Genomic DNA, 26,174 nt, shown 5'->3' with positions numbered 1-26,174 from the left:
CAGACCTGCTGTACCAATGCCCAGCGGCGATAACCAGGAAGTCATGTCATCCCACCCTCTCTCCCTCTCACTACGTTTGCTCTCACTATGTCTACCAACAAATCGGTAGACTATTCCCTTTACCTCAATCTCGCCCACCCCATAGGCCGGTAATATAAAAGAATTGGCAAAATCAATCGGTGGAGGGAAAGTTCTTGCATTGAAGCCAGACGACTATTGTGACTGCAAACATCGGCAGAAGACATAGAGGATACCATAGCATGTAGAGGATCCTTCCATCCAAAGAGCACTTGCAATTGAAAAAAGAAGAGAGATGCAGTAGTCTACAATAGGGAGTGGCAGGAGGCGAGACAGGGAGACAAAGATTTTCGGCGAGAATTTCATCGCACGGTCGTGCGCTTTGTGTCGTAGTATTTCACTTTGTTTGGATTCCCTGGCCCATGCTTCTCTTCTTTCCTCTCTTGACTTCGTTCGATCTTGCGCACCTGCCTCTTCTCGAGCATAGGCCGTGCATCCGTTGTCCTGACACGGGCAGTTCGCGACCGTGCCGCCTGAGTCTCTCCGAACGGTCTCCCCATGTAGTTTGCGTCTCAATGTGGGACCATGGATCCCATTCAGCAGTCTATTCCTGTTCTTATTACAGTGCGCATGCAGTCCCTTCCCCTGGTTTGCATTCAGGGCCCATAGTCCAGAAGCATAAATAAAAGCAGACAATCAACATTGACGCGTAGATGCCCTAGAAACGTTTGACACGATCCCTTCACAAGGACCCCTACTTGTCTCATTCCTCTACCCATGCACCCTCGTTACATCTCCTATGTCTTACTGCTATATATGCATGTTGCAGATACAGACTGTAGAGTTTGGAATGCTGACAGATGTCAAACGCATAGAATATCGATCCAACTTTGATGCCACGCTTTGAGGGCGCATTGTCTACCATAAAAAGAACGTTTCAGTTGCCTCATAACACTCTTGTTTGGAGAAGGATACGCGTCGCATCGTTTCCAGAATGTCTTGCCAGGGTCCTCGTTTCTCTCTCAAACCTCGCTCGCTGCAGCTATTTTTAACGCGTCTGCTTCACCATAAGGGGGTCTTCATCATTGATGTGTCGTGCTTTGTCTTGCTTTGTCTATGGTATTGCAAAGTCTTCGTCGACGATCGTCTTCCCACGTCGATCATCAAGAGGTATTCAAGGCGGCAAGCACCCTACTTTGGTGATTTCTTTACCCCAGATAAAAACAAATAGCCCCATTCTGACCTGTTTGTACTGCTCTAGTAAAAACGGTGTCTATTGTGATATGGTCCCCTAGTATTTCTAGTATTTGTTTGCTTTTATGCTTCCGTCCTAAAGGGAAAAATGACCGAATTATCCAATCACCGAAGGGATTGAATGTCGCCCCTCTGTTGAGCACCGATTTACGGAGGATTACACAGGCACCGTGCCACCGATGGGCTGCAAACCCAGAATGATCAATGAGAAATATGGCGGGTGGCGGGTCGAATCCCATGCGCATCCTACAAGCGTCTCCCTAGTCCGCGGGCCGTCCACATGGTGCTATGGTGTCAGCAAAAATGGCGGGAGATTTCGGCCTTTTTACACTGGCCCTTGCACCCAAATGCATGCAGAAAAAGGAGGACGCCCTAAGACATATTTAAGAGCAACCAGGAAACGGTAACTGTAAGCATGGGTGTAGTCGACAAACACCGGTGCATCAGGGTTCCCATTGTTTGTCTGCAGCTTGTGCTTTCCCTCCATTTTCACCCACTGCTTCTGCTATGTCGCCGCAATACTGTTGTCGCACCAATTATGAAGACGCGTCCAAGCTACAGCTTGTTGAGACTCCTAGCTTTTCTTCGTGTTCACTTTCCTTTCGTAATTGAACAATCGCCAAGACAATTAGCGATTGTCGGTTAGGGGGCACACCTCGGTCCCTCCTCCCTCTCGACATTGCTACTGCCCTTTTGCAATATAGTGAATTGTGAACGGCGCAAGAGGGCAGGCATATAGCCCCGAGTCCATAAGGGAGATAGATGAGTAACATAGCACATCCTAACCAGCCTCTCACGTTCAGCCCCATTGACAATCAACTTATTTATTGATCATGGAATCCTCTTTCTTGGAGGTCGACCATGTAGTCAAGCCATGGTTAATTGGACTCATTTGTGCCTTTCTGTCTTTTTATTTCTCCCTCTATTCTCTTTTCACGCGCTTGCCACCGTTTGCCTCCCTTCATCTTCAAGGGCTCACCCAATAGGTGCAAACAGAAATGAATTCCCTCATTTTGTTCCTTGGACCGATTTGCTAAGTGAAAATGGGTCAAGGGATTGGTTCAGTCTATGGGACTTTGTATTTGCTCAGCAAATACCGTCAAGAATAATGGATTCTGCTGTTGCATACAAGTCTATGTAATTGGCCGAATAAAACGCCAACCCACACAGGCACGAGAGACGGCTTTCTGGATGCATGAGCCAGATCAATCATGAATTGTATCGGCTAGGGCTGCACGCCCAGTTAAGCGAAAGGCGCAGATAAAGGATATAATTTGGGCACGCATTGTTTGGCTGCAGCGCACAGTGGACAAGTGGGTATATAGGGTTGCACAGTGCATTTGCGCGCTGACCATGGTCGTTGGTAAATGTCGTGGATGTTGCCCACTGTACTCGCAAACACCCACCACAGGCCACACCCGCTGCATTTTAAGCAACGAATAGGAAGAAATCGGAAGAAAACAGGACCATGCCTGCATATGAAAGAGGTGTTTTATGTCCAGGTGGTATCGTTTCAAGACGCGTTTGTTTTATCAATTGCCTACGAGACCTACAGCTGGGTTCTAGTCGAGAGTTGTATAATCTGAAACTCGGTAGTGGCCTATCCGTGGTACAGGACCATGGTAAGTAACACGTCTATCTCCGCTCAACTGCATGCCGCGGCTGCTGCTGGGAACCGCTAGCCTTCCCATATGCGCAAGCGCACGGCATCGTCGACGGTCGCCTGATCTGCTGCTCGAAGGTTCTGCAGAGGAATAGCATGAAAATGTATATTACATTAAAGTATGTTTATTGGATTTAACGATTTGGATGTAAACACGCCGTTTCACTTCTCGGACGTCGATTTCCTTTTCAGGCCTGCTCTGAGTGCCCTTTTTTATAAGCAAACCCAGGCCCAGATGTGGTCTTGCCCACATGGTCCATGCCCCACCTTTTCTTTTCTTAGTTCGCCTCTCCCGAGCAAGGCCGACCTCCTCTTGAGGACCGAACAAGCAACGGCGTCTTCCTGCCGCCCAGATGAGTGCGTTCATGTGCCAGCTGGGCCTTTGTCTCACTCGGCTGTCAAAATGAAGCCTGTCGTATTGGCCAATTGGCCAATTTGCCCAGGATGAGAGCTATTCATTAATGAACATCTCTCTCTTTATTTGACAACCCGAATTGCTCGCCTTGCTCAGATTGCTTCTGTGCTCAGCACCCACCCATCGATCGTCGGCCTTGGCTGCCGGCTCCATGATCCTGTATGTGCGGGGTGAACAAAATGACTAGTTTTCTAGATACTGCATCATCGACTTCGCCCTCCCTTTGACACGAGACGACACTCTCGGCCAGTGCGAGCCGGACAACACATCGGCTGGGCTACTCCGAGGTTTACCTCCCTTTCTCTAAATCTCACTCGCACCGTCTCTCGAATGCTTCTCATTTGGAAAAAGCATTCATGCATGATCTATTGTTATGAAGCTATGTTGTCAACGATAAAAAAAAACGATTGATGCCACTCCATATGTGAGCGAAATCGGAAGATATGTTTGTTACTACACTCCACGCGACAACCGCATTGGTCACATCCCTCTTTTCTAGTCTCTACCTTTCTTTCGCCCCTCGCTGAAAAAAAATAATAATAATCGTTGAGGTTGGATCGAACAGCACGATCCAGCCCTGTCTCCTCCCCCGATCTTGCACACAGGGAATGTTTGTTTACGCCTTACTCAAGGCTACCATGGCCCGATTCTTTTGTTCAACTGCAGGTAAAAATTGAGGCATATATGTGATTGGTTCTGCACCCATGCGAGCTGCGAGCAAAGGGCATATAATCGCGGTTGATGCCCTCCACACGCCCTGCACCCTGCAACTAACGAACCAACCCAGCTTTCCTCTTTCCTTTAACATTCTTGTAGGAATGAAGGGTTTATCAATTAGGAGTACAAAAAAAAAATGAAGACTTCAAGCACGCGTACTAGATGCGCCCAGTTTTCATACGTGGCACAGAGAGAGACACATTTAATGATGACCGAATTCGAAAGACCAAGTCAATCTACATTGAACATCTTCGCGTTGACCAATTCATATTGTAGTTCCGCATGCTGTATATTACTCCAAGACGGTTTTGTCGTAGCTACAAGATAAACGCGGCTCAATTGCTGCCTCATGACGCCAGAGACCTAGGGCCCTTTTAATGTCTCGAACCCTTGCTTCCACGACGTCTTGAAATGATCTACAAATGAGAAACAGTGGTGGCAAATGTGAACCAAGAAACGGTAAAAGTAAGAGTGTAGGACAGATTGGATCGGCGAAATGCTACGGATCTAACTCCAACCTACGCGCACAGATGCAGCATTATTAATTCTTTTATTTTTTTTATATTTTTGACAGCATCTCAAAGCAATATGGACGTTTTGTCTAGATCGAGAGAAACACGCATTGAAGCGTGCGAAGTTTAGCAAATAAGGCCTCTTGCCATATAGGACCTGGGGTAAAAAGACCGAACAAGAAGGGGTTCCCGATCGATGTGAATGCATATGCGCTTTGTCAAGCTTGAGGATCGTATGATCGACGATGTAATCCGGAGTTTGCTTTTGGGCGTAGTTGTCGATCACTCGAGGGGCTTGCTGGAGCCAATGACCCCAATCGGAACGGACGACAATGTATGGAGCCGTTTACGCCCTTTCCCCACTTTTTGTTTTCGCTGCCTTGAGAGTCGACCCCGGTATTCTAGGCCCAAAGGATAGCCCCATGATCTTTTTGTTCCTTTGATTCCGTTGCTATTTCGCGCTCATCCGGAATTACCCAGACGATTTGGTGGGCCGATTTCAACCCGTCAGCCCGGGATTGAAAATCCGTCCGTAGGCGAAAAATGGAGATGGGTTTGTTTGGTTTTTCTTGTCAATTGTCAATTACAAAATATGAGCTCGCCGATTAGCCTTTCCTTCTTTTCCTCTTGTGAGGAAGGAAAGGGATTGGGCCATCGCTCAAATCTCTGCTCTCATCTTTCTGTTTAATTGAATGCCCGTTTATAGACATTTGTTTATCTGAAGGAGTTTTGCTCGAGGGCGTAAATGACAACACCCCCTCTGTTCACTTGCCTTTCTCTAATTGCATGCAGATATAGAGGGATGAGAGCAACGAGTGGGAGAAGGTGTACCCCCTCCTCCTCTTTCTTTCCGTGCTGCAACACTAGACTACTTTGTGGTGCATGTCATTACTGGGATAAACAGAACGACACAAAAGAAAAAAAAGTGGGGAACTGCCTATTCTGCACAGGGTCCTACCACGCATAATTGCATGAGGGAATGGAGGAAGCACCCAATGAGAGTGGCTGGCTGAAAATAATTTTGAAGCGCAAGGCTTTGGGTTATCAGAGTTCATCCATTACCAGCCGCCGTTCGTCATAAGTATCCCAGTCATGGTAGAGAGACCTTTACGGCCTCTTGTTGTTGCTGAAGCGGATCAACGCGAACAGGATGAGATCCAGCACCAGACAAGGCCTCTGCCGGTGTGCCCTTGTTTACCAATGAGGTCTCTTTTCTTCTTGCAGGAAGAGATCTGTTGTTGATCATAAAAAATAAAAATAAAGTGACACAGTGCCGGAACGTACACAGAGAGCGAATCGTGTCTGCGTCCTGATTCCTGCGACCTAGCCGCTGACGGGATTACAGCTTTTTCCCTTCGTCAGGGACAAGGGGGAGAGGAGAAGTAGATCATCATGCAAAAAGCCAAGGATCAAACACGTTCGTGTCCGTTGTAGTCTGCCTAGCTTGGTTGCCTACATTGCCATGGTTGAACAAGGTACTCCGACTAGAAGGGTCAAAGAGGACCCCGACCTATTTGATGGGATCCTTCCCAACACAAACACTCTTTCTGTCTTTCTGGTCAGTTCTTCGCTGGGTTCTAGGCTCTTATGATGGCGATGGTGATGGTGATGGTGATGATGATGTACCATAGCTAGGTTTGACCACGACAGGTCTCGAAGAGTTCGGCTTCTTTCTCCCTCAGTCCGTTGGATTACCAATTATGAAAGACGCCGTCAAATAAAATTCATATTCAAATAAAGATATTTGTTCATTTAGCGAGGGCCTGGACTCTATTGCTAGACCAGCTTTCGTAGGAACTAGGATATCGCAATATCGCGTGTATTAGGAGAGGATAGAAGCCAGGTTTTACCACCAATTGGGCTTGTGAATCTGAAGCAGCAAATACGAGGTCCTCATCGGTGAGACAACGAAACGTCGGATGTAATTCTTCTGGCTTTCACAGGCTTATAAAACTAAGCGCCCTGTATGAGGAGGATCTCACGGACCACCTATGATGTCGTGTAGAAACCACCACAACAAAAACATACACCATACAACGTAACCTCTCTTTACAAACTACTTTTTTATTCTCGGTGAATGAAAAAGGAAAAGAGGGAAATGGGTAATTGCTTATGCAGCAGCTTTGTGGCGCATGGGTTTGTAATAACACAAAGATGGATAGTCCTTGAACTAACCTAGGCCATCCATCCCCCCTGGTCGTCTCATATTACAGGGGCTCGTTCCTTCAGGCGTTTGTACAACACATAACAATGTCTATCTTGTTTCAGTCGATCTGCCAGCGTTGCTCTGCTCGGATTCTTTTTTTTATTCTCGGTAAGGAGCAGTAGCCGACGATATTGTAGGAATGTATAGGTGTATAGGCTGCACCGGCTCTCATATGCATAGATCGTCCTCCACACTGATTTCATGGTGTCGCTGCCGGAGAAAGCAAAAGAGAGTTGCAGGACTATGCAAATAGTCTAATACGTTGTCTTAAACCAAAAAAAGAAAAGAACGACTATGAAACAAGATATAATAAAAAGAGCAGCCGACAGATCGGTAGATGGACGCCTAAAACCGAAGTGACCCAAACCAAACACCACAAACTTTCTGTATATGGTTTCTTACTGTTGGTGGTCCTTTATTTCCCCTTCCACACGTTTTTCTCAGCCTTCTTTTTGGATGGACTCCATCCGTTTCTGATCACGTGCTGTTAATACGCCCGATGACAACAAAAGGGTAGTCCAAAGCAAGTACAGCTTCAAGTGTAAGATATCGTTCCAACAGAAATTCTAGGGCCAATTGTGTGCACGTATCAAACGCCTTCATTTCGAATGGGCAGGAAGAGATAATAGGTTGACTCTGGCCTTCTTTTTTTTTTTTTTTTTTTTTTTCAACACTTTGGTGAGCGATATCATTCATCATTTGCCTACCCTTCCCTTCTATTCCTCCGTGTATGCATCCCCCATGTATGCACATGCGCCGTAAGCGCATCATGCACACATTAAGCACGCGAGTTTTTAGAATGAAGGAATGAATTACAGAAATAAACGACGAAATGCTGTGCCTCTGCCGAGGTGCTCCGTAAATGCACGATGTGTGTCAATCTACTGTAGTTGTACTAATGTAGCAAATGCATTTTCCTTCTGGTCTGGCTGTATATGCGCCACCGCATACAGTTCCGTCCGCCTGTTCTTCTTTTTTTTTTTGACCGTAGACTATGTTAAAGGACTAACGCTTAGCACAGTCGTCGATGTCATACCGTCCCGCGCGTAATATAGAGATAAGAGTTCACGGGTGGGTGGGGTCTGTTGAGGTCCATTTGCACAAAATGACGCAAAAACTGGTACAGTATAAAACGCATAATTCGCAAGGCGAGGGAGGTATGATGAACCTGTGGGGGCATGGTGGACCTGTAGAGCGGGATGCCGCAAGGAGTAAAATATTTCCCTAATCCACAGATTTTGTTATTTCTTGTTTCTATGTTTCTCCCCAAGACCAAAAATTCCATTTTTTTTTTTTTAGGATTCTTCCTGTTCCTCGTGCGAGGACTTTTAAGAACTGGGTCTAGAGTAGAAAATCATGTCTTTGTAAAGGTATGGCATAGACATGGAGCGAGCACGACCTAGACTGGACAACGACATTTTTTGATTTGTAGCAAATCGTTCTGGCATCCCAGTCAGTTACCTGAGACTGGGAAGCTTAAGCATAGGAATAGGAAAAATAAAATAACGAGCCAATCGCTGCGTGGTTATGCGAGCTAACGCGGGCAAAAAAAAAAAAAAAAAAGAAGGGGAAAGGATCTTTTAATTTTCGATGGTTGCTGGCTTTGGTGTTGTTTTCTGACGACTGTGAAAGAAGGAGTCTCCAGGGTATGATGAATCGTTCGCACATTTAACCGGATTAAAGATATCAACGCGATACTGGCAAAAAAAAAGAATAAAAAAAAGGTATTCTCTCATGCCTTTAGGCCATGACGATAAAATGAGGCTACAGCACGAAGGAAGACGAAGAAGCAACAATAGACCTGAGACGTGCTCTTCCTAATCCCGCAGAGGATACGAAGAGAAGCTTAACAAGAATAAGAACCTCAAAGAAACAGAAGGAACCTTTGAAAGCATTACTGGGACTTCGCTTGAATCCTCAAGGGTTTTAGAAAAGAAAAGAAACAGGGGCATAAGAAGTCTTGTATGGGTCCATTGTGAGGAATAGATTGAAATGTCGGGGTCTTCGCGCTTATGTGGAAGTAAGTAGATCCCGTAGACAAGCGACTATAGTGAACACAATGGTATTATATAGTTCAAAAGTAGTGCCTGTCAACGACACCATTTCTGCCGTTAGACGGTCTCTACAAGACCATTCTTTGCTACAGTGCTAGGAAGGGAGCGAAAGTGAGTTCAGGACAACATACACACATATACAAAAGTAATAGGTAATTTGTTGAGGTCTGAAGTAATCCTTACTTAGGATTAGGCTTTTGATGATGAAGGATCTTCGGGCAATCTTCTCAAGACGGAAAGTGAAGCTGATCTATAGTACGGGCATTTGTTTGTGTAGAACTAGAATATGATCTCTCGCGTGAAGATAAAAAAAAAAAAAAAAAAAAAAAAGAATAGAGAAAGAGAGAGGGAGAAAACTCATGGTGCGCAATGGCAGTAGAGAAAATAAAATAGAGAACAGGAACCGTGGCTGTTACAGACTCCCTGATAAAGGGATCCACAGGTGCCACATGGGTGTACTTCTATTCTCAAAAATATTTTGTCTTAGCATGCGCGCACGAATGCATGGTTGGAAACAATCCGTGAGTCGATGCTCCATAAAGCTCCATTTTAATGAGGGTGCGTGCACTGGCCGAGAATGCAGAAGGGCCCATGCTTTTGTTATTTCACGGACTGCAGTTGCCTTCTTCGGCCGCTCTTTCTCTGACGTCGGACGCGAATGTGGACACAGAGTAAACAAAGACGAGGCAGCCTGCTGTTCTACCCTGCGACAAGAGGGGGCCCGGTGTACATGAATGGGCGTAGGCGTGCATCCGTACTTTTTCAAAATGTGGACAGGAGCAAGGTCCATAAGGGCGCCTCCATCCCCCGAACGCCGGAGCGGAGGACACCACGTGTTGTCCCACATTAGGCCCGCGCTCTTCTTTACTTCATCCGCCATGCTCTGTCATTAATGGCAATTAAGGACATGTCCATCAAGCGCTTACGATGTGATTCGCTGAAGGGTTAAATTAACTGGTCGTCGGTTCCTGAGCTAGTGGGTTCCTGAGCTTGATGAGCAGATACGAGGCCCTCCTTTTTGATGTCGCAGAGTAACCCCTAGTCCATTCTTTTTAGAATCGCAATCAAATATACAATTATCGCCTGGACACCAAGGAACCCGTATACGTGAGGGCATGGGATCCATATGATCGACGACGCTCATTTCTCTCCCTTATTTATTCGTTCGAAATAAATGTTTCCTAAGAGAAAAGAAAAAAAAAAAGAAAAAAAAATAGAAAGCATGAACGTGAAGTGGAATACTCACAAGTAAATTGTGATGACGGCTGCAGGTAGTAGTTGTGGTAGCGTATAGGTGTACTACTTGGTATCGTGGAAGCAATATTAAACCACAAATGTAATAAAAAAGATATACGCCCGTTGGATAACCAGCTGAAAGGACAGAAGGAGTTGTATGCAGTGGCATGGTACTGTCGAATGTACGTCTTTTTTGGCATACTTCTTCCTCTTTTTTCCTTTTTCCTCCAGGAAGCCCAACAGGGAGGGCAAGGCGAAAATAAATATCTTCTGAGCACATTTGGCCTGTCTAGCTGTCGTTCTCTTCAAATCGGGGCTATCCTCAGCCATCAGAGCCTAGGGGAGCCCTTTTCATGGATGTCTCTTCTTTATTTAAGTTGCCTTGGCAGCATCCGGTAACATGGAGGCCATGGGGACAAGGTCCGACACAGATGGGCGCATGGACGTGTATTGATGCCAGAAATAGGACGCAGTTACTGTACATGTAATCAGAGCGAAGATCATGTAGTCCGTGTAGAACTACTAGGCTAGTTAGATAGCACTGCCTCTGTCGTCATGCTGTATAATTCGTGTGGATGAATGTCTGAGGAATGCAGACCGCCTCTTTACGTTCCTTTTTTATTGTCGCTGCTGCTACTGCTACTGCTGCTGCTGTTGTTGTTGTTGTTGATTGCCATGTCGTAATCCGGCCTCAGGAAAAAGATGAAGAGAGGAGGTGGGTCCATGGGGACTTTATTGTACTGAACTGGGTTCCAGTCTCTGCCACGCTCAGACCCTTTTCGCTTATTGCATATTCCACGATAGACAAACCAGCCCGCCAGCCAGTGAGCCAGCCCCTTTTACTTCCACTGTAACAATGGGGGGGGGGGAAATCGGGCAAACTGTGGCAGTACCATTTCGATTGTCTCCCTGATATCCTTCACAACCTTCATCTTCTCCGGGGAGGTTCAGGACATGCGGGTATGCGCCGTACCCATACACACACATGCACGCACGCACGCACGCACGCACGCGCGTTTAGTCTCTCTGTCAGCCCGCTTTGTTATTGTTATTGTTATTGTTGATGTTATCGATGGGAAGAGAGAGAGAGAGAGAGAGAGAGAAGACGGAGATGGGTTCGGATCTGGCACACATCAGGAACGCCAAGCGCAATCTTTCCAATCAGGCATCCGACCATCGATGTTGAAGTGGATGTCGATGGGTGTATTTTGTGCGATGTATGTGCGATGTGTGCGATGTGTGTGTTTGTATTGAGTATTGTATGTACCTTATAGTAATCTAGTTTGTGTGTGGGTGGGTGGATATGTGGATTTGTATGTAGTTGTACATGTGTGAATGGCCTCCTGTCCCTCCCCCCCTGTTTGTGAAACAGCAGCTACTCCTGACTGAGCTGCGATGGACTCTCTTTCTCTCTCTGTGTCTCTGTCGCCATATTATATGCTATTTGTGTTTGATTGGATGGAGATGAATGAAATAAAATCAATCTATTGCGGTGCAATTTAACGTTGTCAGCAGCGACAGGGGAAGGGGTCGATGGGGATGGGGGAGCACACTTCCCTCGGGTCTGGCACTGGGGAAGGAGCGAGGGATTGGGAGTGCGAGGGTGAAGGGCGCGAATGGGCACTGGCGGTGAATCAGGTACGGGCGAGCATCAGCAGGCTGCTGCTGAGGGTTAGGGTTTCGTGTCGTGGGCCGCCCTCTCGTTTTTAATGCGTCTCTCCCTCTCCTCTCTCTTTCTTCCTTCCTTCTTTCTTTCTTTTCCCTCTCTGTCCTCATCAGCAAACGACAGCACCTCAACCCATTCCTCTTTTTCACTCATCCCTCACCTCCACCCCTACCTCCACCTCCACCTCCACCTCCACCTCTGCTTCTGCTTCTGCTTCTGCTTCTTCACTCTCAATTGCTTAACGACAACAGCAATAACACAGCACCCTTCACGCTCACACTTATCCTACCATATCCATCATATCCACAATGGAAATCGACGAAGCCCCTGCCTCCACCTCCCGTCTTGATCATCTCGCCGAACTCGCCACCTCGCCATCCCACGCCATCAACCATCCCCCTACCACCTCCCCCTCATCCACCGCCCCCTCCTCTTCCTCCTCTTCCTCGTCTACCTCCGCCTCACGCCAACACTCCTCTTCACAACAACAACAACAACAACAACAACAGGCACAACCACAAGACGACTCGCACTCACACTCGCACCACCACCACCTCTCCCACCGCTCCACCTCCCCTCCATCCTCTTACATGAAGGACACCCGTGCTTCCTCACCAGCAGCACACCACCACAGTCGGCCACAGATTGTGCAGCAACAGCTGGAGGCCGAATCTGGCTCTGGCTCTGGCTCTGCCTGGGCTCGCTCTCCCATCACCCCAACGACTACCCGTAAATTCAATCGCATGGCTATCCACGAGGTTCTTGAGGACCACAACTCTCCCTCATACAAGCGCAAGGGATCTCCTGAGGACTCTTTCTCAGACACTCCCTCCAGCTCTCGGTAAGTAATCTTTGTTCTTTTCCACATATATTGTGGTATTTTAACCACGTCCTTTTCAATTGCTCGGCGCCCTTTTTAAATTGATTGGATCGCCCGCTAAATTAAATTGACACCGACCCTTGTTGAACGTGTCTATGGATAATTAATTAATCTATTTTTTGCACACCCCCATATGCCTTTCTCTCATTACACAATAGGACCCGCTCCTCTGCAGCAGCATCGTCTGCGCGTGCAGGATACGCCAACCCAGACCATTCGCCCAACCCCCCTCACCCGCACCACGCCCACTTCGCACCGCACCATCCGCGTTCCCCCCGCCACCGCCAAGAGTCCCCCATGCCTCAATCCAACTCCGAGGACGATGACGACAGCGACCTCCGCAACTACAAAAAGCGGAGGATGATGCTCGCCTCTTCCTCGTCCTCAGTCCATAACCCCAAACAGTCCTCTACCTCCCCTGGCGCCGGTGGTCCTCCCGAAGTCATGGACCAGGTGCGCACCACCCTCATGCTGAAGCAGCAGCAAAAGGCCATCATCGAGGCCAGACAAAGCGGTGCCTCTGCCTCTACCGCTGCTCCTGCTCCCGCTTCTGCATCCAACTCAACCACATCCCCACAGAGCAATAAAACCAAGGATGCTTCGTCCTCCAATGGCACCAGCAGCCAGCCCGTCACTGAAAAGACATCCAGCGGCATCTCTGTCTTCCACGGAAGTGCATCCTTCGCGGCCATGAACCGCCGTCCATTGACGTCGCCCAGGAATCCCAAGAATGCAAAGTCGTTGACGATCTTTGCGCCCTCATACTCGGACTCCTCGCTCTCAATCCATTCAGCCCCTCTTCAGCCCTCACATGCTCATCAGGCCATGAGCATGAACCCTCGCACGTCGCAGCCTATACGTAACCATACTCCACATCAGCCTCATCCATTCTCGCAACACCAGCATCAGACACAGCACACTGCAACGATGCCTCAGACTGCAGGACATGTCAAGAAATCTTCCAGAGCTACACTCCGCGCTGGACTGCATACTGCCGGCTTGGACAACAGGTACCTAACCCAGAACCATATCATCATTTTTGCTATCAATTCATTGTCCTGTCCTTCTCACACCTTTTATAATTTCTTCGCTATAGTTCTGGAACGTTGCCTGCACCGATTCTGTCATCACACACGGGACCATTGCCATCACCAATGTATCCTCATCCTCCAGTAACCCCTTTCCACCCCAACAGCCACAGCCTTCCGGGCCATGTTTCTAAGCCAGTATTCATGGAGACGGTGTCAAATCTCTTTGACTCTGTGGATTCGACCCGCTCATTAAAGCACACGTTGGAAGAGCAGATCCGCAAATCAGCACAGCTGCTCCAGACATTGCAGTCGAGTGGAACGATGATCGAAAGCCTTGTCCGTGGACAGTTCAAGGAGCTGGAGAAGGGGGTCATTGAGCGATTCGAGACTGAGCTTGACTATCTGTCGACGAGGGTGCGTCAATTAGAGGAACACCAAGGATTGACGCCTCCACCCAAGAAGGCACGCGTTAGTGCTTCGTCCAGTTCCAAGAGTGCAAGTGGATCGCTGCCTTCTCCTCCCTCGGTCAGCAGCGGCTCCAAGGTCGGAGGGGACTCGAGCTCGGATTTGAAGGATGGTACGCTCCCTACGCCACCCTTGAACAAGAACCAGGATTCGGCCATGGAGGTTGAGGACGAGGAGCCATCTGCTGGATCGTCGTCGACGTCGGTCCCAGGATCGCCTCCCCGGGACCAGCCAGCAGAATATCAGTCCTCTGTCAAGAAGTTGCAGGAACGAGTTGCCAATCTCGAGAAGCGTCAGGAGGCGAGTGTTCAGGCATAAAAAAAAAGTGAGAGAAGAGAAGGGAATACCTTTTTTTTCCCTCCCCTTCTATGTTGATATTGTTCTTATCTCGATTTAATACCATTCCTTGCTTCTTTGCTCTTTTCTTTTCATTGTCGGTTGCTTGCTTTCTGTTATTTTTTCCTTTTCGCTTTTGCTATTTTCTTTTTAATGATCAAGATTGCGCTTTTTCTTTTTTCGCTTCCGCTTGTCTCTCACGACGAGGATTATGAACTGGGCAACATTAAACGAAGCCCTGTTAAAAAATAAAAAATAAAAAATAAAAAACAAAAAAATCTTATGTCAAATACAACATACATGTATGATTTATTTCCGAGGATAAATGGATGGATGGATGTATAGCTTCTATCAATTTTTTTTTTTTTTTTTGTATCGAGTCGTGGATATGGCAATCCTGTAAAATCGACAAGGACTCTAGACCTCTTCGCTCTGCACACTCTTGTTGTGGTGCGACGATGGCTCCCCGTTATCTCGATAGATATAGAACTGGATAAAGATCTAACAAAAAAAAAAAAAGAAGAATCAATTAGCATTTCTCAAGTTCGATCTGTTTCCATTTACCCATATAAACACATCTAATGTTATTTTATAGACATACCAAGAAATCAAAGATCAGAGTACCCGAAGACCCGAGCCACCAAGGCATGTTCCTGATGAGGTACTCTCGATTGAGGGAGAACAAGAAGATACTGGCGACAAAGAGAACATTTCCCAGAACGGAAAACAGGAACATCATTTGGGAGAGGCCCTCACAGGATTTAAGGTGCCAGTTCTTGTATATTTGCGGGATCCGAGATCCGAGGTAAAGAAGAGCACCGCCCCAGCCGAGGAATTGACCGAGCCAGGCGGTGGGCTGATCGTCGTCGACTGGAGGTCGGGGACGAGGGAAGTGGCCTTGGTGACGGCTTCGATATTGACGGTATGTGTCGATGGTAGACTCGGAGAGGGGTTCGTTATCCAGGTCACGTTGGCCCCAATAGAGGCAGTACCATGCGAAGAATGCTGTAGCGATGGTGAGGATCGAGAGGGAGATCCAGAGGAGCTTGTAGTTGTCGGAACGGCGTCTTTCCTGAGGTGATCCTGAGGTGTTAGAGGATGAGCCGGAAGAGGAGCTGACGGCTGAAGATACTGGAGTGATGGTGGAGTAGGTCTTAGTGTTGGGATGGTGGTGGTGTTCCCTATTCCGGCATGAGAGGGTATCTTTGATGAACAGGGCCGTGTCTTCGTCGGCTACGCGTGTCAGGTCCGAGGCTGTGGAGATTGAAGGTGTGTAGTTGGCTTGATGAACGTGGTCCTGGTGTTGAAGGCGCTGCTGCACATCCGGATTCTGATCCGTGTGGACGGTTGCAGTCTGTTTAGCAAGTCTCCTGTAGTGGTACACTTGAATGATCAAGAAGATCTAATTGTACGAGAAACAATCTGGAGGTCAACTTTTTTGTATCAAAAAGCGAGATTAATAAGCCTGAGTAATGGATAAAGCGAGATGTTTTCCGCTTACATCTGCGAGCGTGTAGTACCACGCCAATATCCTCTATAATTGAAGGCCAAAGAAAACGAAAGAAAAGAGGTAAAGTCGTCAGTTAAACTTGAGCCCATTTCTCTTGTGCACTCATGATTCCACGAACCGTCTGGCCATGTATTGTTACCATGGTCAGAAGCAAGTTGTCAACAGTCGCTCCTGCGAGGTTGAAGATGTCTCCTGCGAGCCAGATATAAAGAAACGGTAAGGACAAGGACTCGCCAGACTTGCGCTTGTAGTTTTCCCAGATTTGTCTATGCACATGTGTGTATGTATGTGTTTTTTTTTAAAAAAAAAAAGATGCGTTCAAAGTTGGGGTGCTTAGCATGTCGCCATGGATAGTAAGCCATGCTGTTGTGGGGCTCAACTTTGAGCACATTTATTTATATTCCCTTATGAGGGTAGATGGTGCATCATGACATATATTTTCGGTAGCAAAATGCAACTGAATTGGTGGCAAAGAAAAAAAAAAGAAAAAAAAGAAAAAAAAGAAAAAAAGAAAAAAAAGACCTACGGAGTGAAGACGATAAACCAGCAGAGGATCGAGAGTGTACCCGCAAGGTGCGACAGGGTGACGTTGACTGGGGTAGAGGAGGGGGAGGAGGATGAGTCTGTTGATGGGAGGGATGCATTCTGATGGACAGCAGCGAACCACAGCAGTGCTGTGTGGAGCATTATGTCTTCTGTGTGTGTACGTGTATGCGTGTGTGCGTTGATTGGTGTGCTTATGTGGGTGGTAGGCAGTAGGATTCGTTGGCAAGAGATAGAAGGAAAGAAAGAGAGAAAGGAAGAAGGAGAAAAAGGAAAAAAAGATAAAAAGAACAAAAGAAAAAGGGCGGCAAAAGGAGCAAAAATTGGCATGAAACATGTCCATTCAAACCAAATGGCTTCGGGTACACAACCCGGCGCGTGATGTGCGTGCGCCTGGTATCAAAAAAAAATACATTCTTGGTAACCACTATTTCCACTATTTACACGGTTTACAGCCTATCAGCTCCTTGCGCGAAAGGCGCAAAGACGTTGACGTCGAGGACATGGCCTCTTCCACCACCGCCTCTTCCTCCTCCTCGTTGTCCTCTTCAGAGCCATGCAGATCACTCGAAGTCGACGGCCTAATCGATCCAAGAACCACGATCGCGCTCAGTTCTTCAGTTCTCTGTACCATCGTCATCTCCCTCTCATTCTCAGGAACACGACTCCCACCACCACCAGCATCCTCTCCTCCATCATTGGAGCTGCTTCCCACGATTACAACTTCGGCGGGACCCAGCTCTTCTGTGCGCTCCTCTGGATCATCGTCCGCATCCATCCTTCGATCGTCTCCCTCGTCTTCCTCGTCTCCATCGTCGTCGTCGTCAGACTCGCTCTCGTACGCTGGAGGTTCACCCATGTATCGATGCAAATCCACTCGACTAGAACTCGTCCTTGCCAGCGCAGCCCTTGCTCTTGTCTCCGAATCTGTCATCATCCTCATCGCATCCTCGTATCCCGGAAGGCGGTAATCACAGTACACAGGGCTAGGGACCATCAAGGCATACTCGTCCAGTTGACAATCTCGAAGCGAGATCTCAATCAGCCATACCTTGCGATCTCTGAAAAAATGTGCACAGCAGAATGATGATTGGAATGAGTGAGCGATCGTCGTCCAGATGGAAGCTCTGGGCTCTCTTGAGGAGGAAGATTCGAACGTCAGGGGAACAAGAGATGGAGATGAGGGTCTTGTGGGCGGAGGGGTGGGTATAGCTGCGTTGTTGTAGGTGTTCATGCTGTTGCTTTCGATGAGTTCGTTGACCGTAAGACCTACAGTGTCGCTAGCGGTGCTGATGGGCGATGTTGGATATAATACGGTGCTGCTTGTAGGAACTCTACGGAGTCGGGTGTTAATACGAAGGGTACTATGAACATTGGCAGTGGGGGAGGGAGATTCGATGGCTGTTATCGATCCTAGTACATTATCTTCAATATCTAGGTCGACTCTACCGCTTCGAGCATCGCCACTACCGCCCGCATCCTGCTCCGCGTGCTGCCGTTCGTGTTCATGCGCTGCTGCTGGCCTGCTGTTGGAACCGTGTGTTTGAAGTTGGGCGAATGGTGGCAACGTTTGAGCGGCGTTGGCCTCTGTATTATAAATACCGTTCCGTGTCCGATGCCTGTTGCTGCTGCTGCCGCCTCGAAGCCATGGTCTTGCCACACTTTTAGACCGTCGACGTAGTTTCCACTGGATGGCATGTGTCTCCGCATCCTGCGTCGTCCATGCCCTGAGTAGCTTCTGAGACCGGTGCTTGAACTAGATCAAGAGCAAGAAAAGATCATGCTTCTGTCATTCAGCTGCATTTCAGTGCCTCATTATCGCGCACAAGGCCATTGCGCCTTATTTTTGAAAGCATCCTCGTACCCTTCTTCTGGACCGGGCGTTGGTCTCGGTGCGTACTTTGACCCAAATGACAATGATAACAGGTAGAAGAAAGCAGGCGCCTTGACCCATGACAGCCAAATTTGTCCCTTTGTGCATTATACCAGTGACAGCGGCTACGATCACTCCGGCGAGAAGGCACAGAGTGGCGATATTGGGCCATTGGGTCGGATACGCTGGGCGCGCGATCTTGTTGAGCTGGAGAAATCGGTCTTCGAATTCTTGGTATGGAAGGTACTATATTCCATTGGCGTGAAAGCGTGAGTGTAGAACAGGAAGGACTGTTTAGGCTCCACAAAGCGCTCGCATGATTCATTCGCAGGATGCATTCATTCATCCCCATCCTACTTCCTTCCGTGAATTGAACTCTGCTTTTGTACCTCGAGTTCCTCGGGCAGGTCTTCCAACCGAGGTGCTTTCCAGTAATGGATGCCCAGGTGGTCTGTGGACAGGGGTACGGCGTATATGAGCAGCGGCATTCTTTTTTATTATGTAGTGTGGGTACGTGTGCCGTTTCCTTCTTCTTTACTGTTTGATGGTGGTTCTCAAGTAGGCAGAGAGGATGTGGGATGGTCAGACTAGAGTCGGGGACGATAGCTGCATGTACGTTACAATATGTCGATAAAGAACAAAATTCTATTCGAGTTAAGGTCGGCGGAGTGAGATGCGATGGATTTGATAAGATGGTCTGCAGTTTTGTAGGGCTAAGAGTATGTACGCGAAGAGATGAAGTGGGTCGTGTATGCTTTCAATGGTCAAGATGGATGGGGTCAAGAGAAAACAAGAGTGAGAAGGGAAGTGCGGTGCCTGGATGGTTGGACGATGAGGTCAAGGAACAAGAAGTGCGATGCCTGTATGGCTGGGGGTTTTCAGCCAAGAGAGAAGATATTTCTTTCGTGTGCGTCTCTTCATCGCGATCCATCATATTTCTGCATGCGAATGGGGGAAGGGAGGTGCTCACGCGCAATGTTGTCGGAGCAACGACAACCTACAACTATTTACAACCACAAACAACAATGCACAATCCCCCCACTGTGGAGAGAAGGTACAAATAAATTGTAAATATGAAAGCAAGCCGAAATAGGCGACCGAAATGAGAAACAACAACAGGGTGTGTGATCTTCAAGAACAGCTGCTGGAGCAATTGATGGCGCGACCAAAGACCCTTTGTAGGATGTTGCCATTGTGGTCGTTAAAGTATCTTCACAAAAAAAAAAGTATTGTGGCCTGGTATAGTGAACGCTTTGTCAACAATTGGAGGTCGGATGTAATTTGCTTGCGAGCGCGCGTGAGTCCATTTGTTATCTTTTTTTTTTCTTAGGGTGATAGACTTTATTATTTGTCATATGCATTTGTATTTATTTTCTTATCCACTATTGTCATGAATATACTTGTGTCCTTGGGAGAGGGGTCAGATGCTGGTTAATGGATACAAACAAATGGTCGCCTTCTCAGGATCTGTTCAAAGAAGACGGATGAATGTCACACAAAAAGGGAGGTGCCAGCCGAAAACATAGATATTATTGCTTAACATGCATGTAGGGGACCGTCTAAGCCTTGCATGATGCCGGACATTGTTATTCTCGCCTGTGAATGGAGATGAGGGCACGAAGCACGAACCTCCTCTACGTTTTCCTCCTCTTTTCTGTGTATTCCGTAGACCGGGTGATCTTTCCTGTCAATGGTAGACCGGAGCGAAATAGGCGATGGTAATAAAGGACTCCGCTGTTACTGCATCTGGTATCCTCGTGCGATAAGACATGCTCGATGTACTAACTAGCTAGAATGGAAGTTCCTATGGTCGCGTACGGTCTTCACCATCTGTTGTTAAAATCGCATCTTCATATTAAAGTCGCATCCTCATATTAAAATCGCATCTTTATATTAAAATCAGCTATCGATCGCGCATTGACAATAGACTGTCAGGCGCTCATCTATACCTGCAGAGTTTCTCATCTGTTCGGTCATCGCCATCGCCATGATATACTCATACTCTAAGCATACTCTAAACAAGGGATTTCTTTTATTTCGTATGTATGGTCCACAGTGCTGTAGTATCTATGGGGGGCAATGGTGTATGGTGCGAAAGGAAGATCTATATGAATGACTGTACAAATGACTTGTATGCCTGTCGGCTGGCTGCATTCGAGGGCAGATAATGGCCACCATCGTGGTATAAAGTTACTGGAGTCTTGTGTTGATAGTGCTTTAGCAGAGCCTCGGATCGTTCTAAAGGCACATCAAACAAAATATCGTTTTCCATTAGTGCCCTGATTAGACCTGTTTGCTTGACTGGGCATATCACATGAAGGAGGCTGCTTCGCGCTGTACCTTGCTGGATGATAACGTCGTTGCGTCCAATAACATGCATGCTTGCGCCCTGGACTCCATGCAGATACTTTGGTTCAACATTCTCCTTGTCGTCGTCCTGGTCAACCTCCATGATGTCTTCGTCGTCGTCCTCACTCCTCCTCTTCCGCGGTTTCTCGAGAACAGGATACTTGTTGGTGTACCAGGCCAACTTTTCCGCATCCCTGGGTTCGAATCCTGACACGATGATGGAAAACTTGAAGGGGTCGTGTTGTAGTCCACTCATGATGGGAGACAAATAGGGTCGTTCCAGGAGCAGTTGAAGTATGCTGGCCATGGATGCGCCTTGCGAGAATCCCATAACGCCATCGAATGGTCCCTGTGAAATGATGCAAGAATATCGATGATTTAGCACACGTGTCGGTATGTTTTTTTCATCAGAGATATCTAGGACAAGGGTTGCTGACCTGCTTTTCAAGGACTTCCCGAAGTCCAACTAAGCTCTCGTCAAAGCCCTTGTACTGGGGCTTTTCTGGTGATGAAGTCCACCATCCGTATGGGATTGCCTCTACATAAACATGACAGTGTGTTAGGTCGTATCAAAATGGAGCATGAACCTCGAGTACTCAGATCAGCACGACGACATACCAGGTCCCGAGTCTTCTTCCAGTTGGTCGTTCTCGCGTTCTTCGGGAGTGTTCAATGTTGGAATGGGCACAACATGGGGTGCTGTTATATATACTATTCGGCGGATGAAAATAATCCAGATAGACCAGCGTTAAAAGCTATGCGGCTGAATGCTATCACCTGTGTCTCTCCACTTGCAGCCAGCATCTTTCGATCAAGCAGTTGAGCAGTTGGCGGTCATTTACCGAGATCAGCGATACCCTTGAGTGATTTGCGAAAGACTGCAGTCTTTTTGGTGAACGAGAGTGCGTTCTAAGATACTTATCATATACGTCATTTGTTAATGTGCTGATCCTTCTGAGATATAGCTGAGTACTGTTGCTTCGCCAAACAAGGCTGCACCTGAGTGTATCCGTGAAGACAGAGTATACGGAGGGTCATCTTTCAACTTGGGATGGATGGAAGTGGAGGAGTGAATGAGGACGGAGCAGCTGCTATGCTGGTCTTGTATGAAAATAGTCGGTCATTGAAGCGGACGTTCTTCCTTGTATTTTGGTGTCGTCCGCCGCTGCAGGATTTCTAAGCAGCGCCCACCGTTGCTCTCTGCACTGTTGGTGTTCCACTTTCTGGTCGCCACCTTGCAGCAAAGGGCTACTTCTAGTGATAAAAGACACGATATAGAGATGCACTTTTAAGTGAAGAAGAAGGCCGGATCCAGGAAGGAAACCTGCTTTTGTTTTCCCATAGATAGGGTCCTCGTCCCCAGATCTTCAGGCTCCTTTCCTGTGTGGTTGCGCTCGAACCAGCCCTTTCCATAGATAGAAAATGAGGCGTTGTTTATCTTCGCTGATTAACAGTCACCTTGTCTCTTGCGCACCAGAAAGCAGAAAGATCTTCTCTGATTCATTTCTTCTTCTTCACCCCGCTCATCCCATCACACCTCCCATCACCTCCTCTCTCCTTCAACCCATCATCATGTCTGTCGTTGGTATGTAGCTCTTTTTATCGATACTGCAGTATGCAAAGGAACAGCATGCATATTACGGTGCTGTAGTGCCTTTGTTCTATGCGGCTATTTCAACACATGTCTGCAGCAAACAAAAAGCACCAACTGCCCTCTCGCAGCTTTCAGCGGCACAATACAAACAAGAAGGGATCGCATGTTCGCACAGAATTCGTGGAGAATATCAACAGAATGCTAACTACACCTTACTCATGTCCTCATCCTTTCACTCTGTGTAGGTATTGATTTCGGAAACTTGCAGTCGATTATCGCCGTTGCCAGAAACCGTGGTATCGACGTTATCTGCAATGAAGTCTCGAACCGCTTCACGCCCGTATGTCTTTGGCTGCCTATATTATCACCTCGGTCTCTCCTTCGATCAAGAATGCAGATTTCTAATACGGCAATGTCTTTTCTTATCCATATAGTCCTTGGTTTCGTTCGGACCCAAGCAGCGTTACCTCGGCGAGACCGCCAAGACGCAAGAGATCTCCAACTTCAAGAACACCATCTCGTCCTTGAAGCGCATCATCGGACGCACCTTTGCCGACAAGGAGATTCAGGAAATTGAGAAGCAATACTTGACCGCCCCCCTCGTCGATGTCAATGGCCAGCTCTCTGTCAAGATTAACTATCAGGGACAGGAGACTACCTTCACCACTATTCAGGTCTTCGCCATGTACCTTACCAAGGTTAAGGAAATTGCCACCAATGAGACTAAGCTCCCCGTCTCCGACTGCGTCATCGCCATTCCCGCCTGGTTCACGGATGTCCAGCGCCGTGCCGTCCTCGATGCTGCCGAGATCGCTGGCCTCAACGTCCTCCGCCTGATCAACGACTCGACCGCCACCGCTCTCGGCTACGGTATCACCAAGACTGATTTGCCCGAGGATAAGCCTCGCAACATCTGCTTTGTCGATGTCGGTCACTCTTCCTACACTGTTTCTGTCGTTTCCTACATCAAGGGACAGCTCACTGTCAAGTCCCGCGCCTTTGATAGACACTTTGGAGGCCGTGACTTTGACCGCATGTTGGTCGACCACTTTGCTGCCGAATTCAAGACCAAGTATGGCATCGACGTCAAGTCGAACGGTAAGGCCATGATCCGTTTAATGGCTGGATGCGAGAAGCTCAAGAAGATCCTCTCGGCCAACTCGCAGGCCCCTCTCAACATCGAATCCATTATGGAGGACCGCGATGTTTCCTCGGTGATGAAGCGCGAGGAGTTCGAGAAGCTCGCCGAGGAGTTGATCACGCGTGTCGAGGCTCCCATTAAGCAGGCCTTGGAGGATGCTGGCCTGACCGTTGATGATATTGATGCCGTCGAGATGGTTGGAGGTTCGATCCGTATTCCTGCCCTCAAGGAGCGCATCCAGGCCTACTTCGGCAAGGAGCTCTCCTCGACCTTGAACCAGGATGAGGCCGTTGCTCGTGGTGCTGCTCTCCAGTGCGCTATCTTGTCGCCCTCCTTCAAGGTCCGTGACTTCACTGTCCAGGATATCACCAACTACCCTATCAAGATGACCTGGCAGCCTACCCCCGAGGAGGAGGAGACCGAACTCGTTGTCTTCAACAAGAACAACTCCATCCCCTCGACCAAGGTCTTAACTTTCTACCGCTCCGCACCCTTCGATCTTGAGGCCCAGTATGCCCAGCCCGAGAGCATCCCCGCCGGTATCAACCCCTGGATTGCCCGTTTCTCCATCAAGAACGTCGAGCCCATCAACGGCGAGCCCGTTTGCGTCAAGGTCAAGGCCAGAGTCAACATCCACGGTGTCCTGTCCGTCGAGAGCGCATATGTTGTTGAGGAGGTCGTTAAGGAGGAGCCCGTTGAGGCCCCCAAGGCTGATGCTGCCCCCGCTGAAGGCTCTGAGGAGGCTGCTGCCGCTCCTGCTGCCGAGACCCGCAAGGTCAAGAAGCTGGTCAAGAAGGCTGACTTGCCCGTTGTCAGTGCCACCTCTTCCCTGGACCGCTCTGTTCTTACCGAGCTCAAGGAAAAGGAGAACGAGATGATTGCATCGGACAAATTGGTTGTCGACACTGAGATGGCCAAGAACGCTTTGGAGGAGTATATCTATGACATGCGCTCGAAGGTCGATGGTCTTTACAAGGACTTTATCAACCCTGCCGATAAGGAGAAGTTTGTCAAGGACTTGAACGATGCTGAGAACTGGCTGTACGACGAGGGCGACGAGACTACCAAGTCTGTGTACGCTTCCAAGTTGGGTGAGCTCCAGGTTGTTGGCAAGCCCGTTGTTGAGCGTTACCGCGAGGTCGAGGCCCGTGTCAACGCTGCTCGTGAGTTGCGCGAGTCGATTAACCAGTTGATGTCCCAGGCAACGAGCACAGAGGAGAAGTATGCGCATATTCCTGTAGAGGAGAAGAACCAGATTGTTGAGAAGTGCTCGAAGGCTCAGACCTGGATCGAGAACAAGTTGGAGCGCCAGTCGATGCTCAAGAAGTACGAAACACCCGCTATTTCATCAGCTGAGATCCGCAAGCAGCGCGATGATATCGTCTACTTTGCCACGCCGATCATGAACAAGCCCAAGCCCAAGCCTGTGGTGGTCGAGACTCCCGAGACGCCTGCTGAGGAGAAGAAGGAGGAGAAGCCTGCGTCGGAGGAGGAGACCAAGCACGATGACTCGAAGGACATGGATATTGATTAAGAGGCAGATTGATTGGTTCGAACGGAGACAGTTAAGAAGCGAGGCAGGGGCGTTGGAGCGTCTTTTTAGAATCGTTGTTACATACATAGCACCTTGAATAATGCATGCATTTTATGGATTACTCGCGTCGCCAAATGGCTTTGTATTATGGAGATAAGATAAATATATGTAAGATACTATTGACAAAGGAGAGCATGTACAGTACATGGTTGATTTAGGACATCGAACAACGCTGGGCTATGTAGAGAGGATGGCGGAACACATGGATGCTGCTGTGGAGACAACTAAGAGGACGGAGTAGACATTCATGGCATTGAGGAGCCTCCGCCGCAAAGCGATCTTATCACCGATTTGGGGGCTGTGTCCTGTTCGAGTGAGTCCCCAGGGCCTGAGACTGGGTCCGGCAGCGGAGGGCAGCCAGAGACGTCGATCGGGAAATTCTTTGTTGCAGGCATCGATGAAGACCCAGGTGGCATCACCGTTGGTGATATTGTTCTTTGCGCGACAGGAGGCGCAGGAGTGAAGGGCGTCGATGTTTCCTTGGACGCAGAGACAGGTGTCGAGGATGGGGTCGAGTCCGATGGTGGGGATGGTGGAGGGGATGTCGAAGTGGTTCTTGTTCTGGCAGAAAAGAGCCTTTGTGAAAAAGGATGTGCAGGAGAATGTGCAGGCCATGGTAGACTAGGAGGATAGGGTGTGATAGGAGGAATTTCTACATGCGTGGGAGGGAGGCCGATGGGGGTTGTATTTAAATGTTATTGCGGGTAGAGGGATTAGAAGATAGAAGATAGGCAAGGGCTGAGGACCCAGCAAGATGGAATGTAGTTCCTGGCAAAGAAGACTAACGGCTGACATTAAGGACAGATCGTTGACGTCTTGATGTTCCTTCACGCGTGATCCCCTGCCTGCACCCCTATTTCTCATTCCTCTGTTCACAGCAGCACCTCTGGCACCCCTTTTCCCCAAAAAACAGCCTAATCCGCCTGACTCTGCTCAAATGCAGCACTTAACATGGGCCATGGTTCGTGGGTAGGGACGCATTTTTCTTTAGAGGAATAGGCTGTGTAGATCATATGGCTCTCTTTAGTTTGGTTCCTGAACTAGACTAGGGGCAGGCACAACAACAAAAGGCATGGATATAACAGTGATATGCGATGGTGTTTATTTGATGATTTGA

At 48.2% G+C, this 26,174-nt stretch overlaps 7 protein-coding genes across 7 annotated transcripts; 2 read left to right on the top strand and 5 right to left on the bottom strand.

Annotated features, from left to right (window-relative positions):
• Positions 1-1,743: 1,743 nt before the first annotated feature.
• BC939DRAFT_167199 (uncharacterized protein) lies at positions 1,744-2,279 on the bottom strand. The gene has a single exon (XM_051550332.1). The coding sequence runs from the start codon at positions 2,079-2,081 to the stop codon at positions 1,809-1,811; it is 273 nt and encodes a 90-aa protein (XP_051412018.1). The 5' UTR covers positions 2,082-2,279; the 3' UTR covers positions 1,744-1,808.
• A 9,671-nt stretch (positions 2,280-11,950) lies between these two features.
• Positions 11,951-13,934, top strand: BC939DRAFT_167086 (uncharacterized protein). Its single transcript, XM_051550331.1, has 2 exons — positions 11,951-12,582; positions 12,780-13,934. The coding sequence occupies exons 1-2, from the start codon at positions 12,050-12,052 to the stop codon at positions 13,795-13,797; spliced, it is 1,551 nt and encodes a 516-aa protein (XP_051412017.1). The 5' UTR covers positions 11,951-12,049; the 3' UTR covers positions 13,798-13,934.
• An 874-nt stretch (positions 13,935-14,808) lies between these two features.
• Positions 14,809-16,750, bottom strand: BC939DRAFT_493190 (PQ loop repeat-domain-containing protein). The gene is made up of 5 exons (XM_051559551.1): positions 16,490-16,750; positions 16,103-16,229; positions 15,955-15,987; positions 15,055-15,855; positions 14,809-14,954 (listed from the first exon to the last, which is right to left on the bottom strand). Exons 1-5 carry the CDS (start codon positions 16,648-16,650, stop codon positions 14,871-14,873), a joined length of 1,206 nt encoding a protein of 401 aa, XP_051412016.1. The 5' UTR covers positions 16,651-16,750; the 3' UTR covers positions 14,809-14,870.
• Positions 16,751-16,898: 148 nt separating this feature from the next.
• On the bottom strand, positions 16,899-19,254 carry BC939DRAFT_452180 (uncharacterized protein). Its single transcript, XM_051555775.1, has 3 exons — positions 18,769-19,254; positions 18,371-18,625; positions 16,899-18,262 (listed from the first exon to the last, which is right to left on the bottom strand). Exons 1-3 carry the CDS (start codon positions 18,865-18,867, stop codon positions 16,943-16,945), a joined length of 1,674 nt encoding a protein of 557 aa, XP_051412015.1. The 5' UTR covers positions 18,868-19,254; the 3' UTR covers positions 16,899-16,942.
• Positions 19,255-20,391: 1,137 nt separating this feature from the next.
• Positions 20,392-21,808, bottom strand: BC939DRAFT_452178 (serine hydrolase FSH). Its single transcript, XM_051555774.1, has 6 exons — positions 21,728-21,808; positions 21,571-21,637; positions 21,347-21,439; positions 21,166-21,266; positions 20,720-21,077; positions 20,392-20,617 (listed from the first exon to the last, which is right to left on the bottom strand). The coding sequence occupies exons 1-6, from the start codon at positions 21,764-21,766 to the stop codon at positions 20,484-20,486; spliced, it is 792 nt and encodes a 263-aa protein (XP_051412014.1). The 5' UTR covers positions 21,767-21,808; the 3' UTR covers positions 20,392-20,483.
• Positions 21,809-22,300: 492 nt separating this feature from the next.
• On the top strand, positions 22,301-24,997 carry BC939DRAFT_477349 (heat shock protein 70 family; the record flags this gene model as incomplete). Its single annotated transcript, XM_051558665.1, has 3 exons — positions 22,301-22,313; positions 22,568-22,662; positions 22,757-24,997. The coding sequence occupies 3 exons, from the start codon at positions 22,301-22,303 to the stop codon at positions 24,995-24,997; spliced, it is 2,349 nt and encodes a 782-aa protein (XP_051412013.1).
• A 178-nt stretch (positions 24,998-25,175) lies between these two features.
• On the bottom strand, positions 25,176-25,819 carry BC939DRAFT_493187 (uncharacterized protein). The gene has a single exon (XM_051559550.1). It carries the CDS (start codon positions 25,670-25,672, stop codon positions 25,235-25,237), a length of 438 nt encoding a protein of 145 aa, XP_051412012.1. The 5' UTR covers positions 25,673-25,819; the 3' UTR covers positions 25,176-25,234.
• Positions 25,820-26,174: the final 355 nt, after the last annotated feature.

Source organism: Gamsiella multidivaricata (assembly GCF_025024155.1).
Source record: "Gamsiella multidivaricata strain RSA 2152 chromosome Unknown BC939scaffold_34, whole genome shotgun sequence".
NCBI lineage: Eukaryota > Fungi > Mortierellomycota > Mortierellomycetes > Mortierellales > Mortierellaceae > Gamsiella > Gamsiella multidivaricata.
The sequence above is the reverse complement of the archived record's forward strand: the minus strand, read 5'-3'. Positions and strand labels throughout refer to the sequence as shown.